The following is a 13928-nucleotide window of genomic DNA, read 5'->3' on the forward strand; positions in this document are numbered from 1 at the left end:
CATGCGTGCGTGTGTGTGTGTGTTCATATGCGTGGGTGTGTGTAAGTGCGTAGGTGTGTGTGTGTGTGTGTGCGTGTGCACGTGAGTGTGTGTGCAAACCTGAGTGTGTGCATAAGTGTGTGTGTGTGTGTATGTGCGTGTATGCATATACGTGTGTGTGTGAATGCATAAGCACATGAGTGTGTGTGTGTGTGTGCATATATGTTTGTGTGTGTGTGTGCATGTGTGTGTGTAAGTGTGTGTGTGTATGAACAGTAACTCAGCCCTGTGCCAAGCACTTCACACAGAGCTGGCACTGAAGAGGAAAATTACAGCTAGACTTTAGCCCTTTTAAATGATAAATCATCACCTATTCCAAACAACAGAGCAGCATCTTCCCTCCTTCAGTTCTCTCTGCTAATGAGATGCTGATGAGGGGCCCTGGGCTACAGGGTTAATGGAATCCATATTTTCAATTAAAACCTCTCCCTTGCTCGCTCTCTGTCCCATCCATCCAGGAAGATGGAGAGAAGGCAAACCAGCAAACCAGGCTGCGCTGTCACAAAGAGGGGGTCCCCCGGACGGAACGCTGCAAACAACCGCGGTTACCGTGGCTACCTCCCCGCTAACGGCGGTGACTGTTCCGCTGAACGCCGGGCAGACGGACCCCATGACAAGCCGACGCCCGCTGGCTGATCGCTCTGTTCCATCACACCTCATATTGCATTATGCATCCGCTGGGCTGGCAGATAATGTGATATAGGAAGAGCACAGGACACCTTACATGCGCTTAATCCACTCAGAGAAAAGCGAATTTCAGCACAGCTACAGAGAGAGAGAGAGAGAGACCAATAGGGAGAGACAGAATTTGTGGAATGGGATTTGTTATCATGCCCTCCTGGGTTTCAGTCTGCCAGCTCACTGTGGACAGTCCGGCACTGGGCATGCATGCCACACCACCTGCATGTTCCCCACCACCAGCATATTCCCCACCACCTGCATGTTCCACACCACCTGCATGTTCCACACCACCAGCATGTTCCCCACCACCAGCATGGTCCACACCACCAGCATGTTCTACACCACCAGCACCACCAGCATGTTCCACACCACCAGCATGTTCCCCACCACCAGCATGTTCTACACCACCAGCATGTTCCCCACCACCAGCATGGTCCACACCACTACCATGTTCCACCCCACCAGCATGTTCTACACCACCAGCATGTTCTACACCACCAGCACCACCAGCATGTTCCACACCACCAGTATGTTCCACACCAGCATGTTCCCCACCACCAGCATGGTCCACACCACTAGCATGTTCCACACCACCAGCATGTTCTACACCACCAGCATGTTCTACACCAGCATGTTCCACACCACCAGCATGTTCCCCATCACCAGCATGTTCCACACCACCAGCATGTTCTACACCACCAGCATGTTCCACACCACCAGCATGTTCCTCACCACCAGCACCACCAGCATGTTCCCCACCACCTGCATATTCCACACCACCAGCATGTTCTACACCAGCATGTTCCACACCACCTGCATTTTCCCCATGACCTGCATGTTCCACACCACCAGCATGTTCTACACCAGCATGTTCCACACCACCAGCACCACCAGCATGTTCCACACCACCAGCACCACCAGCATGTTCCACACCACCAGCACGTACCACACCACCAGCACCACCAGCATGTACCACACCACCGGCATGTTCTACACCACCAGCATGTTCCACACCACCAGCACCACCAGCATGTTCCACACCACCAGCACCACCAGCATGTACCACACCACCAGCACCACCAGCATGTACCACACCACCGGCATGTTCTACACCACCAGCATGTTCCACACCACCAGCATGTTCCACACCACCAGCACCACCAGCATGTTCCACACCAGCATGTTCCACACCACCAGCATGTTCCCCATCACCAGCATGTTCCACACCACCAGCACCACCAGCATGTTCCACACCACCAGTATGTTCCACACCAGCATGTTCCACACCACCAGCATGTTCTACACCACCAGCATGTTCCACACCACCAGCATGTTCCTCACCACCAGCACCACCAGCATGTTCCCCACCACCTGCATATTCCACACCACCAGCATGTTCTACACCAGCATGTTCCACACCACCTGCATTTTCCCCATGACCTGCATGTTCCACACCACCAGCATGTTCTACACCAGCATGTTCCACACCACCAGCACCACCAGCATGTTCCACACCACCGGCATGTTCTACACCACCAGCATGTTCCACACCACCAGCACCACCAGCATGTTCCACACCACCAGCACCACCAGCATGTACCACACCACCAGCACCACCAGCATGTACCACACCCCCGGCATGTTCTACACCACCAGCATGTTCCACACCACCAGCATGTTCCACACCACCAGCACCACCAGCATGTTCCACACCAGCATGTTCCACACCACCAGCATGTTCCCCATCACCTGCATGTTCCACACCACCAGCACCACCAGCATGTTCCACACCACCAGCACCACCAGCATGTACCACACCACCAGCACCACCAGCATGTTCCACACCAACAGCATGTTCTACACCACCAGCACCACCAGCATGTTCCACACCAACAGCATGTTCTACACCACCAGCACCACCAGCATGTTCCACACCACCAGCATGTTCCACACCACCAGCACCACCAGCATGTTCCACACCACCTGGGCACGCCGTTAGGTTAAACACGGCCTTCAAGTTCCGGATAAATCAGCAGGAATATCTGTGCTCCGCTCCTGCGGGAGCCGCCACACTGACCCCGCCACACTGACCCCACCGCACTGACCCCGCCACACTGACCCAGCCACACTGACCCCACCGCACTGACCCCACCGCACTGACCCAGCCACGCTGACCCCGCCACACTGACCCCGCCGCACTGACCCCACCGCACCGACCCCGCCACACTGACCCCACCGCACTGACCCAGCCACACTGACGCAGCCGCACTGACCCCACCGCACTGACCCCACCGCACTGACCCCGCCACACTGACGCAGCCGCACTGACCCCGCCGCACTGACCCCACCGCACTGACCCCGCCGCACTGACCCCGCCGCACTGACCCCGCCGCACTGACCCCACTGCACTGACCCAGCCACACTGACCCCGCCACACTGACCCAGCCACACTGACCCCGCCACACTGACCCCACCGCACTGACCCAGCCACACTGACGCAGCCGCACTGACCCCGCCACACTGACCCCACCGCACTGACCCCACCGCACTGACCCCGCCGCACTGACCCCACCGCACTGACCCCGCCTCACTGACCCCACCGCACTGACCCCGCCACACTGACCCCACCGCCGCACTGACCCCACCGCACTGACCCTGCCACACTGACCCCGCCTCACTGACCCCACCGCACTGACCCCACCGCCGCACTGACCCCACCGCCGCACTGACCCCACCGCACTGACCCCGCCGCACTGACCCCGCCACACTGACCCCACCGCACTGACCCCGCCACACTGACCCCACCGCACTGACCCCACCGCACTGACCCCGCCGCACTGACCCCACCGCACTGACCCTGCCACACTGACCACGCCACACTGACCCCACCACACTGACCCCTCCGGAGACCCGCGACTTGGAGCATCCGCTACGCACGCCACCAGCTGGGGGGGGGGACGGGGGACGGAGAAGACTTTTCTCCTCTAGAAAAGCGCGAGTAATTCCTTCAGTTCTTTCCTCTTCAGGGGAACCCTGCGAGCTGAATGCAGGCCCAACACACACACCCCAAATCTCAGTCTGGGATCAGCTCGCCCTTCCTCAGGCGGGACACAGAGGGAGGGGCTGCTCTAGCGCCCAGCGCTCCACACAACGGTTCACAGTTTACCTCCCGAAAGGGGTGCACAAGCATCCCTCCAACACTGCTTCCAAACAAACGCATTTAAAGAGGCAGGAGGCTCAGAGAGCAGCTCTGAGGATGTGCATGCGTAGCCCGATACAGAGAGAAGCAGGATCTGCACATCTGTCTAAAGCCGTCAACATCCTGTCAGTGCTGGAGTCATTACTGTCAATCAACAGTCATTTCAAACACCTCTATTAACCTGAGACACTGTTCCTGCCTCAGACCACACACGTGCACACGCACACACATACACACAAACACACATACACTTTACACGCACGCATACCCACACACACACAGACACTCTCACACACACACATATACACACACCCACACACACAAACACTCACACAGAAGAGCAAGGTTCTGAGAGATTCTCAGAGTTTCATTGTTGGCAATCATTTGTTCAAACAAGGTCGTTGAAGAGCCTTAGACATCAAACGGGCACACACCCACTCTCGCACACTCACACACACCCACACACCCACTCTCGCACACTCACACACACCCACTCTCGCACACTCACACACACCCACACACCCACTCTCGCACATACTCACACACACCCACTCTCGCACACACACCCACACACCCACTCTCGCACATACTCACACACACCCACACTCACACACACCCACACTCGCACATACTCACACACACTCTCACATACTCACACACACCCACACTCGCACACACTCTCACATACTCACACACACCCACACTCTCACATACTCACACACACCCACACTCGCACATACTCACACACACCCACACTCGCACATACTCACACACACCCACACTCGCACATACTCACACACACTCTCACATACTCACACACACCCGCACTCACGCGCACTAGCGGGTGGAGGCTCTCCCTCCGCCCGCCTCCATACCCGGTCCTCCCCGGCGACTGACCGGGCATAGGGCAGGAGGTACAGGGTGGGGGGGGGGGGGGGATGGTGAAGGGCAGGGGGGGAGAGCTCAGGTCCTACCTGCCTGGTGAGAGAGCGTCTTCTCTCTGCCACCCGTGTGAGGCATCGCTCTCTCCCGCGACTCGCCGCGGCTCTCCCGCGGCACGCTCCGCGGGCGCCAGACGCAATCCTTCACAGAGCCGCGCGCGGCGGGGGGAGGCGCCGTCGCCACGGACACAGAGAAAAGAGGAGGACGGGATGGAGGCGCCGGTAAAGTTGAAATAGATCTGGAGAAGCTTCTGTCTGAGCCTTTTATTCTCCCGCCTTCAGTCCACAGCCAAGGGGCGAACCAGGAATAAGAAGAAAAGGCAGAGAGAAAAGAGAGATGGAGAGCAGAAAAAGGGGAGGAGAAGAAGAGAGCAAAAGAAAAAGGGGATAGATGACGGGAATGAAAGAGATCCTTTCAGTTGGTGGCAGAGAGGAGCACTGCGAGCTCCATCACACACACACACACACACGACAGAGAACCTGCACTCTGAGGACCGCTGCTCTGAGATGCCAGAGAAAGAGAGAGCGAGGGGGAGGGACGGAGGGAGGGAGGGGGAGAGGGGAGGAGAGCAAGATAAAGAGAGAGAGAGAGAGAGAGAGAGGAGGGAGAGAGGGATGGATGGAGGAAACATTATCTGGATGTGACAAGCCATGTTCATCAGAGAGAGAGGGAGAGTGAGGGAGGAGGAGAATGCCTCTATCCACACAAACATGTAAAATGTCAGATTTAAATCCAGATCCAGAGATCCAGCTCCTCACCATAATGGGGGGTATGGGTTAGGGGGGGCTCTCTTAAATGGGAATGATACTCAGTCATTCATTTCTCATCAAAAGGAAAACTGTGGGAATTTTTGTCAGATTGATTTTTTCTAGTAGACCTTGAACAAACATGCAAAAAGAGAAACAAAGCACCGTGGAAACAGAGCGCCGTGGAAACAGCACTGCTGAAAAAGTGTCCAAACTGCACCGATCTTTTCTCTTCTCTCCGAGAGAAAGAACAGCAACAGTGGCAAAGCCCATCTGTGGTCTCTGTTATAACCTTATAAATACTGAGGCCTGATATCCGCTCTAATGGTACACAGTGATCTCACCAAACTGAAATCCAACTACACAGGACCCAGTAACCAATGATAAAGCCGTACAGAGCCCAGCAGACTATTACACACAACCCAGCGATCAGACTATTACAGACAACCCAGCAATCAGACTATTACACACAACCCAGCAATCAGACTATTACAGACAACCCAGCAATCAGACTATTACACACAACCCAGCAATCAGACTATTACACACAACCCAGCAATCAGACTATTACAGACAACACAGCAATAAGACTATTACACATAACCCAGCAATAAAACTATTACACACAACCCAGTGATCAGACTATTACACACAACCCAGCGATCAGACTATTACACACAACCTAGCGATCAGACTATTACACACAACCCAGCAATCAGACTATTACAGACAACACAGCAATAAGACTATTACACAACCCAGCAATAAAACTATTACACACAACCCAGTGATCAGACTATTACACACAACCCAGTGATCAGACTATTACACACAACCCAGCAATCAGACTATTACACACAACCTAGCAATCAGACTATTACACACAACCCAGCGATCAGACTATTACACACAACCCAGCAATCAGACTATTACACACAACCCAGCGATCAGACTATTACACACAACCCAGCGATCAGACTATTACACACAACCCAGCGATCAGACTATTACACACAACCCAGCAGTCAGACTATTACACACAACCCAGCAATCAGACTATTACAGACAACACAGCAATAAGACTATTACACACAACCCAGTGATCAGACTATTACACACAACCCAGCAGTCAGACTATTACACACAACCCAGCAATCAGACAGTATTAAAGGTGCAATTCACTCAGTCCTGAGCCCACGTACAGCAATGAGGAAATAGAGTGAAAAAGAAAGAGGCACCCAAAGCCAGAGATGGAAACACAAGCACTTCCATTCAGCCTCAGACACCCACAGTAAAGGGCATCAGGGTGGCAGACACAGCCTGCTGCACAAACACCGCATGCCTGACAGACTGATAAAAAGATTAAGCACTTATTCACAAATTCCTCAATGGTGGCACTTAAGCATGGAAGCAATCTAAAAGACCTTTTAGCAAAATCAGAATGTAGACATACACAAATGCTGCTTTCTCCTTTATAATATTCAAATTCTTTGAATATTGTAAAATTATATGATTATTCAAACAGTTAGCTCTGACCATGAGCCGAGACATATTCTAAGAGAGCTGAAATAACATTCAGACCTCCTCAGCCGAGATCAGACTGCATTGTGCACGTTTCATACGCCGAATAAAAAAAGGTTGCATATACACACCCCCCCCCCCCCCCCCACGTCTGTCACTCACCAGCCTGCGGGGAGGGGAGGATGGGGTGGAACAGCCAATCAGGCACCAGCTCTGAGGGAAGTCAGTCCGCGGTAATTACATTAGCGACAAACTCTGTCACTTATGGCGAGCACGCCAACCAAACATTTATATTCATATAGAGCCCGCCTGCAGCCTTCAATTTACATCCTCCAGTTTAAACGCAGATGCACCCGCACCCCTGTTCTGCCCCACAGCCTCAAATTTACATCCTCCAGTTTCAGCGCAAAGACACACCCGTGCACGCACTCCTGTTGCCCCCCGCCCCCCTTTGAAGTCCATTGCAGGGCCTGCCGACCCCAGTGAGCAGCTGACACGTCAGACCCATCAACCCCCACTCAGAACACTGCCTCACCACTGCCACACACTGAATACCCCCACTCAGAACACTGCCTCACCACTGCCACACACCAAATACCCCCACTCAGAACACTGCCTCACCACTGCCACACACCGAATACCCCCACTCAGAACACTGCCTCACCACTGCCACACACCGAATACCCCCACTCAGAACACTGCCTCACCACTGCCACACACCAAATACCCCCACTCAGAACACTGCCTCACCACTGCCACACACCGAATACCCCCACTCAGAACACTGCCTCACCACTGCCACACACCGAATACCCCCACTCAGAACACTGCCTCACCACTGCCACACACCGAATACCCCCACTCAGAACACTGCCTCACCACTGCCACACACCGAATACCCCCACTCAGAACACTGCCTCACCACTGCCACACACCGAATACCCCCACTCAGAACACTGCCTCACCACTGCCACACACCAAATACCCCCACTCAGAACACTGCCTCACCACTGCCACACACCAAATACCCCCACTCAGAACACTGCCTCACCACTGCCACACACCGAATACCCCCACTCAGAACACTGCCTCACCACTGCCACACACCGAATACCCCCACTCAGAACACTGCCTCACCACTGCCACACACCGAATACCCCCACTCAGAACACTGCCTCACCACTGCCACACACCAAATACCCCCACCCAGAACACTGCCTCACCACTGCCACACACCAAATACCCCCACTCAGAACACTGCCTCACCACTGCCACACACCGAATACCCCCACTCAGAACACTGCCTCACCACTGCCACACACCAAATACCCCCACTCAGAACACTGCCTCACCACTGCCACACACCGAATACCCCCACTCAGAACACTGCCTCACCACTGCCACACACCAAATACCCCCACTCAGAACACTGCCTCACCACTGCCACACACCGAATACCCCCACTCAGAACACTGCCTCACCACTGCCACACACCGAATACCCCCACTCAGAACACTGCCTCACCACTGCCACACACCGAATACCCCCACTCAGAACACTGCCTCACCACTGCCACACACCAAATACCCCCACCCAGAACACTGCCTCACCACTGCCACACACCAAATACCCCCACTCAGAACACTGCCTCACCACTGCCACACACCGAATACCCCCACTCAGAACACTGCCTCACCACTGCCACACACCAAATACCCCCACCCAGAACACTGCCTCACCACTGCCACACACCGAATACCCCCACTCAGAACACTGCCTCACCACTGCCACACACCGAATACCCCCACTCAGAACACTGCCTCACCACTGCCACACACCAAATACCCCCACTCAGAACACTGCCTCACCACTGCCACACACCGAATACCCTCACTCAGAACACTGCCTCACCACTGCCACACACCGAATACCCCCACCCAGAACACTGCATCACCACTGCCACACACCGAATACCCCCACTCAGAACACTGCCTCACCACTGCCACACACCGAATACATGACCCGGAGTAAAATACATAACCACATTCTGACAGGTAAGCACACTGACTTGCTTTAAATAATCATACTGGATATGTATGCATGTATGTACACACGTTGTTACGTCCCCTGCCTCTGCTTGCCTGGGCAGTACAGGTGGAGGTAATTACCTAATTGCTTAATTGTTTGATTGCCTCCACCTGCCTGTGGCCAACATATGCCCTGCAGTATGAGGCTGGGGAGATCTTCTTTGGGGCTGTGTGTGGTTTGTGTGTTTTGTGTACTTTGTAGGGTTTTTGTTTGCTGTAGTTTGCATGTTAGTTTATAATTTATACTAATAAATATCTGGGTCTTTGTTTTTAGATCAGTCTCTGGATTGTTTTTTTATACACTTGGACTTGTTTGTTGCTGGTTGTAACAAAATGGGCCTGTACACTCACACGCACGCACATTCACACTCACACGCACACTCACACGTGTAGAGTCTTTCCTTCCCCCTCCCTCCCTACTTCCCCCTATCCCTCGCTCCTTCCTTCTTGGTCCCTTTCTAATTCCACCTCTCCCTGTCTCGTTCCTTCTCCTTCCCTCCTTACGTCTCCATCTCCCTCTCCCTCTCTAATTCCACCTCTCCTTCTCATTCTCCCCCCTCCCTTTTTCCTTCCCCCCTCCCTCCTTCTTTCCTTCCCCCCTCCCTCTCACATACAGCTTCAGAAACAGTGCAGCATAAGTTCTCTCTCTCTCTCTCATGCGATCTCACCCCTCTCTTTGTCTCTTATTTCTGCTCCTTCTCTTACTCAGCATCCACCTCTCCATCTCTCTTTTGTCTCATTCTCTTTCTATCATGTTTCTCTCTCTCTCTCCTTCCCTCCCTCCCTCCCACACCATCCTCCATCTCAGGAATCTTTCTCTCCCTTTTAATGACAGTTCACAACACGCACATAACCACTGGGCGTCCACGGCATGCATAAAAACTAGTTACACGCCTGCATTTCTATTTATTATATTGTCTCGGTTTACAAAACTTTATTGAACAAAAAAAACAAAAAAAAAGACTGTCCAAATGTCCCACGCCAACAACTCCACTCAAGGCAAGTTGCGATATATATCTTTTGGATGAATACTGCAGACAAGACTTAATGGGGCGACATAGCTCAGGAGGTAAGAGCGGTTGTCTGGCAGTCGGAGGGTTGCCGGTTCGATCCCCACCCTGGGCGTGTCGAAGTGTCCCTGAGCAAGACACCTAACCCCTAACTGCTCTGGTGAATGAGAGGCATCAATTGTAAAGCGCTTTGGATAAAAGCCCTATATAAATGCAGTCCATTTACCATTTACTTAAAGGAGCACCCTGGTTATAAGTGTTTGTTTGATATGACACTGAGCAGGAGCATCACCAACTGCACCCACTGCATTAACAATACAGGCATTCAGTAGATGCGCTCATCCACAGCCCAGTTCCGTACCTATTATACTATCCACCAATCACAGTTTGCATTGCTCTGTTGGTTGTTACCAAAGTGCTCTGTGATTGGTGGAGCTCCTCTCTGTTTAGTACCAGGAGTTCACAGCTGTCTCCTGCCTAGTCTATTATATATACTGTTTCATTTATTGGAAATACTCCTACATGAGAACTTGCACTGTAAGCAGTTAATTGGAAACATTTTATAAAATGAATAAATAAAATGTACATAGTTCTGAACTTTGAACTAAAATAAGGAGATACTGCTTATTTGAGGTGCTTATTTGAGGCGCGTAGAGAGCTAGTGCCTCCTCTGCCGGTGAGCTAACGATCTCTTATAGCACTTAATGGACCAAACGCCACATGAATGATAGCTGTACATGATACAGAGGCCCTGTGCATGGATACAGTACTACAGTAGACCAATAACCATCAGTTTTAACAGACAGAATAGGCAAGTAAAAGGAGTAAGATGAAGAATAACCTAAGTATTGCTTTTCCAACGATTCCGGGGAGTAGGTAGATTATTAGAGTCCGTTACAATTCAAGTCAGTACAATTCCTGTACTTTCAGTTGGCTATGCGAATAAACCCTAGAGGTCTAACATCGGTGCTTATCATGAAAATACTAGGCAATAGGCTTACAGCTTGGGACTTGGAGCGAGAGTGAGATAGTGCACTTTAGACAATGCAAATTCGGACAGTTCATTTTCATGAAAGAGGGAAAATGTACAACAATCTTGTAATGCAGGGAAATGTAATAAATCACATTGTACACTGTTTCTGTGTAATGCTGCCTGTAACGTTGACTAGCGCTGTTTTCTGCCCCCCCCCCCCCCCCTCGCGCTGTTCCCCCCCTCATGTCCCCCCCCCCCCCCGCGCGCTGTCCCCCGCCCCCAGCAGAGACCGGAGCAGCAGGCCGTAAGCTATTAACCCTTCGCTTCACCAAACAAACCGCTGCAGCAGAGAGAACGCCCTTTAAATCAGCGACTCGTGTCGGAGGAAGCGCTTCGGGTTCGACAGCCATCACTGTGTCCATCACGCTGTACCTCACTCCAACACGCGGCAGTGCCACATGGAGAACAGGCCAGTCAGTCAATGTCCTGATGTAATTAGGGACCAACTGCAGTGTAAAACGTGTCAGGATTCCTGCAGTCTGATGGGTCATAATTAAAGGCTACAGATATAGAGATTTGAAGTCCGTATTCTCAGTGTTTCCCTCTACATGTGTAACAATAAAGCACTACGTCAGTAAACAGGCCCCGTGGGACCAGACTCATACGGCTCATTCATATTCGGGAAATATGACAGACATTACCGGAACACAGCAGTGCAGGCAAACAAACAAACAGTGCGAAACCCACCCAGGCACGAGGACCGCTCACTCCAGCATGATTACACAGAATGTGGGAGCACAAGGATGAACTCATTTTAGATTTTCTGAAAGAGTGGCTCTTCAAAGCTGTCTACACTACACTAATCTACACTAATACACACAATAAACCAAACGCACATCCTGAACACAGCCTTCACACCGACACAAACACAAAGAAAATCCATAAGAACACACACACACACACACACACACCACAAATGTCACCATCTGCATTTACACACACAGTAGCATACACAGCATCTATTATATTACCACAGTGTGACACAGTGCCTTTGAACACCTGGATTCCAACCCTAAGCTGCATCAATAAGAGCCTCAGTATCACCCTCACACACTGGCTGTGGCACACAACTGTGGACCTGTGCAGGGTAACTCTGTCTTGCACAGTGTAACTCTGTGCAGTGTAACTCTGTCCTGCACAGTGTAACTCTGTCCTGTGCAGTGTAACTCTGTCCTGCGCAGTGTAACTCTGTCCAGCACAGTGTAACTCTGTGCAGTGTAACTGTGTCCTGTGCAGTGTAACTCTGCCCTGCGCAGTGTAACTCTTTCCCTGTGTGGATTCTCACGGATGCCAGATATCTATTTGGGCTATACGTACAGGTTTCTCAGAATTCATAAACATTCTTCCGGCATCAAACAGCAGGTGTGACGCTCATTATCTGGGGGAATGGGCCGGCATGCACATGAGATCAGCGGGGAAGGAGCAGCCGCTCCAGGAATCCGGCGCAGCATTAACATGGGCATCCATTTTCAACATTCCTCAACATGCTTCCAAATGCGGGTCGAAGTCATTCATGAAAACTGCCTTTTCAGAAAACCGAACAGATTACACTGCTTATCTGAGATGGGTCGATACATGCAAGCAATGGGCAAATTAATTGCTTGTGACAAGAAAAGGCAAACCACAGTGTCTGTGCGGAGAGAGGGAGAGAGGGAGAGGGAGCGGGAGAGAGGGAGAGAGATTGTGTGCCAGTGTTTTTTGTGTTCGAGAGGAGACAAGAGAATAATAAGTGTTTTTTTTGGTGTGGTTATGATGAGTGACAACAAATCAAGGCCACACAAAAGACATACGAAGTACATTGTCTGTCTGTCAGTCTGTCTGTCTGTCCACTGTAGCCCTCCTCTTCTGTATCCCCTCCTCCTCTCCAGTGTAGGTCTGGATCATTAAAATGAAGGATAGCAGCACAGGACATCCCTGTGGAGAGGGTTTTAAAAATAGGCAACCACTTCCCCTCCCCCTTTATCACCCTTTCATTTCTACACCTCTTTCTCCACTAACCATTCCCTTCCCTACACTAACCATTATCTACACAAACCCTACTCTACACTAACCATTCTCTACACAAACCCATCTCTACACTAACCATTATCTACACAAACCCATCTCTACACTAACCATTATCTACACAAACCCTACTCTACACTAACCATTCTCTACACAAACCCATCTCTACACTAACCATTATCTACACAAACCCATCTCTACACTAACCATAATCTACACAAACCCTACTCTACACTAACCCTTCCCTACAAAAACCCATCTCTACACTAACCATTATCTACACAAACCCATCTCTACACTAACCATTATCTACACAAACCCATCTCTACACTAACCATTATCTACACAAACCCATCTCTACACTAACCATTATCTACACAAACCCATCTCTACACTAACCATTATCTACACAAACCCATCTCTACACTAACCATAATCTACACAAACCCTACTCTACACTAACCATCATCTACACAAACCCTACTCTACACTAACCATTATCTACACAAACCCATCTCTACACTAACCATAATCTACACAAACCCTACTCTACACTAACCATCATCTACACAAACCCTACTCTACACTAACCATAATCTACACAAACCCATCTCTACACTAACCATTATCTACACAAACCCATCTCTACACTAACCATAATCTACA

At 51.3% G+C, this 13928-nt stretch overlaps 1 protein-coding gene across 2 annotated transcripts in view; it reads right to left on the minus strand.

Annotated features, from left to right (window-relative positions):
- Positions 1–13928, minus strand: part of LOC118223570 (teneurin-2-like) — a 200236-nt gene that overhangs the window by 87170 nt on the left and 99138 nt on the right. Inside the window, exon 4 of one of the 2 annotated variants that reach the window (XM_035410272.1) lies at positions 4894–5136. The exons of the other annotated variant lie outside the window; for it this stretch is intronic. Within the exon in view, the coding sequence (XP_035266163.1) occupies positions 4894–5136 (243 nt within the window). The remainder of the gene's footprint in view (positions 1–4893; positions 5137–13928) is intronic. 2 annotated transcript variants of the gene reach the window in all.

This window comes from Anguilla anguilla, chromosome 3, assembly GCF_013347855.1.
Source record: "Anguilla anguilla isolate fAngAng1 chromosome 3, fAngAng1.pri, whole genome shotgun sequence".
In the NCBI taxonomy this organism is placed as follows: Eukaryota; Metazoa; Chordata; class Actinopteri; order Anguilliformes; family Anguillidae; genus Anguilla; species Anguilla anguilla.